Here is a 7,609-nt window from a genome sequence, read left to right on the forward strand (position 1 = left end):
GGGCCGCGCGCCATGGCTCTTCAGGCCTTCAGGAGCTGCCGCATCTCTTCTTCTACCTCTTGCGCACCCGCAGGCACCAACTGGGAAACGCTATATACATATACATACATATCCGGATGAGATTCTCCCTTTCTCTAATCCATTCCACGTTGGACACCCGCAGGTCCACATCTGAACTCGCATAAACATTGTCGCCGATCGATCGATCGTCGATCGGGCCTCCCGAATCTTCTCATTTTTTACCATTTTTGGCCTGTGGGGACCTTCAACCATTTGGCACACGCGACCGAAGATAGTATGAGCGCGTTCATACTTTGACAAATGCAGCGGCCTTGACATGTGTGTGCGCGCGCGCTCATCCAAGAAAATCGGGGATGGCGTTTAATTTTAGCGTATTTTTCCATCCAATATTGGTGGCATTAGTTTAAGTTATTTTGGTAGTTTCAGTGCCTCACACTCTGGCAAGCTGTGTATTGTTGGGTGTGACCGGGACAAACAACTTAGACCTTGGTTTCTCATTCTGATGTCTCGTCAGGAAGATTCCAAGGATGGAAAGCTGGCGGCTGGCCGGTGCTCAGCAAACACCTGCAATCCTTTTTGAACGGCTGAGTGGCCAGCCCCAGTGGATTCCTCAATGGTACTTTGTCTTTATCATGATTACTTTCTCTGGGTCAAAATAATTTTTTTGTTTTTTCTTAATTTTTTTGTGCCAAAAAAGTTTGTCTTCACAATGTAGTTTAGAGATATCATTTTCTTTGTGAGCGTAGAGATCTCTTTCATTTAAAACAAGGTTGAGAATATTGCCTCCAAGGATAGCTTTTTGTTTGCGTGCAATAAAGTGGATAATCATTTCTTTTTGCGGAAAGGTCGAATATCATATACTCCCTCCGTCCCATAATAGAAGAACGTTTTTAACACTATACTAGTGTCAAAAACGTTCTTATATTATGGGACAGAGGGAGTATTAGATAAAATCAACCTTTACAGCAACTTCATCACAAGAATTAATAAGCATGAAGAAATCAGCACTGTTCCCGATTCTGCATCCATTGGCGGTGCACCGTGAGCAAAACTCGTTGTCACCTCTGGGCCTCCTTCTCAACAGAGCAATCTTGAAGAAGTATCGGCCAGGAAGTCGTCGATGTAGACCAAAAAACGATGGCAATCATTATCTGAACAGATTGTCGTCCCGTAGAAATTGGCATTGAGGAGAACCAGAAGGTCATCCCAACTCCTGCCAAACAGGAGGGGGTCATAAACCTCGCAAGTTCCTCGGCGGAGCCCATTTGGCTGAACTTCATTAGACGGAGAAGGAACAGAAGAAGAAAAATGCAATGACGTCATCCCCACTGTAGGGCGTCGCCAATCACCTAGACAAAAAAGAAGATAGAGAAGAGGCCCAAGATCTATCCCTGATTGAAGATCCACACACCCTCATCACCCATGGCGCCATCACCTCACCACTGACAACCAGGCATTTAGACCTAACCCTAGCTAAATGCTAGGGAGACCAAGGACTACAAAGACAATCCAACTTGCACCCCCCCCCCCCCCCCCCCCCCACCCGGCCGGTGCCGGAAGGCACCTGGAGGCGAGGGGAACCGACGACAGAGGACTAAGGAGGAACCCTTGTCACATTTGTTCCTGTGTGAGCAGGACTACATGCTTGTTCCGTTGTAGAGGAAGTACTCATCTATTTAATATAAAGAACGATCATGTTAGTGAGAATTATCAACATTGCATCATCATCTTATATTGGGTCCAAGCACTCTATTTTTTGGAAGGAGAAAATAATTGAGAACAATCATGGATGCAGGTAATTCTATGACATAACATGCAAAAATATATATTCATTAACCATTTGTGTCTTTTATAAAACAACAAAAGATAAGTGTATGTTGGTGTGGTGCTATTTTTCATCTACTGCCTTTTTTGTGTAAACCATAGATGGATTTTTATGTGTTGCCATTAAATACCATGAACTACATCCATACGAATACACATTTCTCTAGAGCTTCTAAGTTTCTTAGCAAACAAAGAAAGAAGTTTAATAATCAACCATGAAGTTAAGTGCACAGTTAATCAGTCTTGATTATAAACCCTGTTTCTGTGAAAAATATAAAGCAACCGCGGGCTCCATGGAGTCCGGGAGTTTTTAACTTTAAATAGCCTAAAAAATATGTATATCCATATGTAACGAATGTGCATATACGTTCCACAAATATATATTTTGAAGTTGGGGATTAAGCAAAAAAAGAGAGACAAATATGTGGACACAAAATTTATTTACTATTTTTCCTATGATAGGATTCATATATTTGTCTTTTGGCATAGCTTACAGTTTAGTTTGTTTTTTGAAAAGGAAAATTAATGCATTTGAAATAAAACTTTATAGAGATATATAAAATGTCTTATGTATATGTATGAGTTGAAAACTTCAAAAAAATACTTTTCAAAATGCATTTCGTTTTAGTTTTAAAAATATTGTGGAGCCCCAAGTTGTACTCTACTATGACAACTTTTAGATATACACTAAGTATGTACAATTATGCTAGCAAGGGCTGCACTCTACTATTACAAATATACTTGCACCAATTAAAATGAAGCATCACTTAAGTATGTGGTAACCATGCTAGACTTTGCAGCTCCATCTTACCGGTTGAGCTATGAGCTTCACCTTTCAAATTCCTCCACTCATGACTGAATTTCACCTCCTTGAACTGGATTCCTCTCATATCTATCTCCTTGACTAACACACTATGGCCCAAGATATGTTTTGGAGATTGCTTTTGTTTGGTTTGGAAAGTGCACAGTTGGTATGTGTTTATTTTAAGCATGAAAACTCCATATATATGTCCATGTTACTTCGTGACAACACATAGAACTCCACGTATGTTCATTTTGGAGCCTTAAAAAACTGAAAAATAGATGCATATACAAACATGAATAATGCACATACAGTTTTGAATGAGTATATATTTTAAGTTGTGGGCTATGCAAAAAAAATTTATGTGGACCACAAACAGATTTACTATTTACTACTGCCTCCGTCCCATAATATAAGAGCATTTTTGACACTTACATAAGTGTCAAAAACACTCTTATATTATGGGACGGAGGGAGTGTTGTGGATCCATAAAATTGTTTTTTGTGCAGGTTATAAACTAATGTATATTTTTAATAAAACTTTACAGAGGCGTAAACGTCTATATGTATGTGTTGAAAGGGGAAAATAATATATATATATATATTTTACTTTTTAAAACATATTGATTTATGTTATTTTAATATTGGACCCCGTGGAGCCTAGGAGCCAAATTGCACTCTACTATGCCAAACTTCTAGATATGCACTATGCTTGTACAACTATGCCAGCAAGATGTTACACTCTTCTACGACAAAGATATTTTGGACCAACTAGAATCAAGCATCACTTAAGTATGTGGTGTGCAACTAGCTATAGTATGTTTCCTAAAGGCTGCATACTACAGTAAACCAAATGAGAAACAAAAAAGGCGTCTTCTTCGACGGTGACTGTAATAAAGGAGACGATCGAAAGCATGAGCCGATCGATCTCACCGTATCAGTAAGAACAAAACACATTTAGCTTTTGGCTATCGCGCATTTTTCGCGCTGCGTAATTCACCGTGTTATTTTCGGTGCGGAATAATTCTGCCTAATTCCGTCCCTTTCGTCGCCGCGGCTCTCGTAATTTACATGTATGATTCAGATGCGTACACGTACGGGTGCACATCACATCCAAGAAAAGGTTTCCTGGTCTTGCTGTCCATTCGTCCCTTGTTGGGATTTCAAAAGACAAAAGCAGCACCAAGAAGGGTTCAACATAGGGAAATTTGGAGGTGGATGGATGAGATAGAGGCTGATGTGTGGTGACCGTGAGGGGAGGGCCAAAGCTAGCAATGCAAAAGGAGACGGAATGTGGGGAGGGCGAAACCTCCAAAGTGGCCAATTGTCCCCTACTCCCTTGTCTGGCATGCCAGAACGCGATATATATCTCTCCCTCTTTGCATCTTTATATTCCTGTCAGGGTTGCCCCCATTAGGAACCCCCCACCCAGCGCAGCTAGCCGATCATATTCCATTTGGGATGAGAAAAAGGAGCCACCTCCGCACCCACTCCTGCTTCCCAATTCTCCTCCAGATTCCAATCCTTCCTCCGGATACACCGTGAACTTGGACATATATTTTCATATATAGAGAGAGGGATAGATAGATAGTTTTTGGCCAGCAGCAGGAAGTTTCCATGGCTCGTGGCGGTGTGAATATTTGCTCAGGTCGCAATTAGCCGCTCCTAGCTGCTGGTGATCATATGCGTACGGGTAAGGAAACTATTCCCTTGTTCCAACTTGCATTGCCGTGCTTTGCTTGCTTCCTTTCTCCGGCTGGATCGTCGGCAGCGGCGGCAACGAACGGCTGGAACGTTGGCGATTCCGAAGATTTTGGGTGTGCCCGTCGGCGAATTATTCCCGTCGTGTTGCGTGCCACGCCTCCGGGAAATCTAGGCCGGTTGGTGCTGTGCTGTGCATTGATTCCGGTCGAACCTAGCTTGCACTTGCGGGCAGCTAGCGCGCCATATTTAAGCGCCCGCGGCCCCGCTAATCTTTCTTCCCCCCTCCAATTCTCGTCCTCGCGAAGCAGGTCTTGATGTTTTCAGCTCGATATCGCATAATGTTCGATGCATCATGATGCATGCGTGTTATCTGTGAATTCCTGAGCTGTTAAGCTCGCGCGCGGTGAAATTAAGCCATGGATTAATGGTGCTGTTTTCTGTCTTTGATTGTTTGTTCAGTTAACACTCCAACTTCGAAGAACCAGGCCAAGAAGATTAGGCTGCACGACCGCTACTGCGACGGGATGATGCCGCTGTGCAACCCGAGCTCCGAGGCGAGGCAGCTTTCCGCATCCTCCACCGGACTCCCGACGTCGCACCAGGAACTGTTCATGAGCGCCGGGTTTCAGCAGCAGCAGCAGCACCACGGCGGGGCAGGCGCCGCCTGGGCGCGCGAGGAGTACTACGCGGCGCCGCAGAGGTCGGCGTTCGCGCAGCGCTGCGTCGGCTCAAGCACGGCGGCGTTCTACGCGGCCGAGCATCTGCTCGGCATCGGGCAGTTCGACGGCGCTCCACTCGGGATGCTCCCGCCGGCGGCGACGATGATGCCCGCGGTGGCGGCCAGGACGCGGCCGGAGAGCGGCGACATGTACATGTCGCACGAGCTCGACCCGGTGATGCTCCGCGCGGACCAGTCGCCGTCCGTGAGGACGTACTACGTGAGGCCGCAGCAGCGGCGGGACCCGGTAGAGCTGGAGCTGCCACTGCTGGCACCGCAACCGCAGCAGCAAGAAAGCGCGCACCATGGCCTGTTCGGCAACGCCCCCGCCATCAAACCGCACTCGTTCTCACCCCATGTAAGTGAGCTAGAGTACACGCAGGCAGCCATGGATGGGTAGATCCTTCGGTCCCTACAAGCTCTCTTGATGGTGATTGACGTTCCATCCGAAATCTCTGAAGGTCCCGTCGATGGAGGCGCCGAGCAGCAGCAGCTTGCTGAGCCAGATGGAGAGCCACCTGTCCGCCAGGAGCAGCGTCGGCGCGCCGGCGACCCCCACCGGCACCGGCAGCGTGTCAGCGCCTCCGGCGCCGCCGCCGCCGAGCAAGACTCGGATCCGGTGGACGCCGGAGCTGCACGAGCGGTTCGTGGACTGCGTGAGCAAGCTCGGCGGCGCGGACAGTGCGTACTTTACTATTCTCGATCCCAAAAAAGAAAAAACCACTCCTCCTACTTGCCGTTGCCGTCCATCGTGCCGACGCGTGGAGCCGGCCATTAATTTCTCACGGCGTCTAACCAACACTTGATAAACTTGCAGGGGCGACCCCGAAGGGGATCCTGAAGCTGATGAACTCGGACGGCCTCACCATCTACCACATCAAGAGCCACCTCCAGGTACATCGACTGGCTTGTGTCCATGGAGTAATAGTAATTCCCAACATCATATCTTGTTGTTACTACTCCTGTTGAGTCTGATTAATTTCGATCCAACATAATCAATTTCATTCTCACAGAAATACCGGATGGCCAAGTACATGCCGGCACCATCTTCATCGTCGTCGTCATCCGAAGGTACTACCACCATACTTGATCTACCCATCACGTCGCCGTTCGTCCTCCAAGCATGCATGCATCCTACCGGGCAGTGACACCTGCGCTCACTGGTGACTCATCCATCCTGTCCCTTGTCCAATCGCAGGGAGGCAGCACGAGAAGAGGGCCGCCGGAAGCGACACCCAGCATGAACTGGACCCGAAAACGTATCTTTCTTTCTACTAATCGCTAGCTTTTCCCCCTCCGTCTTAGCGGAACCCATGTGTTTGCTCCTGATGTGTCATGCATAACATACACACACTAGTACTACATATATTACCACTAACTACTGCCGATGGCGATGCCGATTCTTTGTGCAGTGGGATGCACATCACGGAAGCACTCCGCGTCCAGCTCGACGTGCAGCGCCGCCTCCACGAGCAGCTCGAGGTGCTTGCCAAGTTGCCATATACATACATATACCAAAGAGAAAATTAGGCTCTAGTCTAGCTACGCCCTGTTGTACGTATGTTTGTCAGTGAAAAAGTATATGTGATTTGTCTAACTTGGTTGCTCCTTTGGGTGTTGCGTCGGCAGATACAGCGGAAGCTGCAGGTGAGGATCGAGGAGCAGGGCAAGAGGCTGCAGAAGATGTTCGAGGACCAGCTCAACGCCAGCGGCAACACCGGGCCGGCCGCCGGCCCGGACGTCGTCCTCTTCCCGCCGGCGGCGGAGGTGCCGAGCCACCAAGAGGAGGATGCCGTGTTCGTCGACGTCATCGACGATGACGACGAGGTGCAGATAATCTCCGTCGCCAGCGGCAGCTATGACGACGACTTAGCCGCCTTGTAAAAACTGCGGATGCTCTGTAGTGATCCAGGCCTTTGATTCGGCCAATGTTGTTTGTTCTAGTTTTCTCTTTCTTTTTTGTTTCTTTCTTTCTTACGGCGGTGATGTGTTAGGTTTCGATGTGTCTATAACAACGATGGTTGTGTGCATTGATCGATGCAGAGGTCAGGGTCTTGCTCATTTTCGAGAGATAAAAAAAGGGCATCATTCTATAGCTGAGAAACTAGAGAAGTGTCTCTATCTATTTTTGACGAGTTCATTGAAATTTGTCACGAGTTCATAAAATGTTACCTTTCTGATGAATGCGCAAATAATTGCGTATCTTTTCATTGGTAGGAATAAAAGAGAACAGTAGCATCATAGAGGCGAAGGGGCACCATACTAGGTGTTGATAAGAGCAGAGCATGGAAAACAACACGTCGTCTCTCTGCCACCTGGGACCCATGCGTGTTCTGAATGTTTCTCAGTTGCTGTTTCGTCAGAGTTTTACAACTTGCTCAAACTGGAAAGCACGACCTGTTTTATAGAGGATTTGGTTTAGTTAGCTCGTCTCAGCCCAGTTAACAGATAGCACCTCGAGAGCAAATGACAATACTGTACAAGGGAAATGCAGAGCAGATGAACCAGCCACGCCAACTTGTGAAACTGGATTGTCTACTT

The 7,609-nt window shown here is 47.1% G+C and overlaps 1 protein-coding gene across 1 annotated transcript; it reads left to right on the top strand.

The window, feature by feature from the left end:
- Positions 1-4,016: 4,016 nt before the first annotated feature.
- Positions 4,017-7,163, top strand: LOC123042277 (probable transcription factor RL9). The gene is made up of 8 exons (XM_044464760.1): positions 4,017-4,339; positions 4,810-5,426; positions 5,530-5,749; positions 5,886-5,962; positions 6,082-6,139; positions 6,267-6,327; positions 6,481-6,550; positions 6,698-7,163. Exons 1-8 carry the CDS (start codon positions 4,330-4,332, stop codon positions 6,950-6,952), a joined length of 1,368 nt encoding a protein of 455 aa, XP_044320695.1. The 5' UTR covers positions 4,017-4,329; the 3' UTR covers positions 6,953-7,163.
- Positions 7,164-7,609: the final 446 nt, after the last annotated feature.

The sequence above is a fragment of the Triticum aestivum genome, chromosome 2B (assembly GCF_018294505.1).
Source record: "Triticum aestivum cultivar Chinese Spring chromosome 2B, IWGSC CS RefSeq v2.1, whole genome shotgun sequence".
Taxonomy (NCBI): Eukaryota; Viridiplantae; Streptophyta; class Magnoliopsida; order Poales; family Poaceae; genus Triticum; species Triticum aestivum.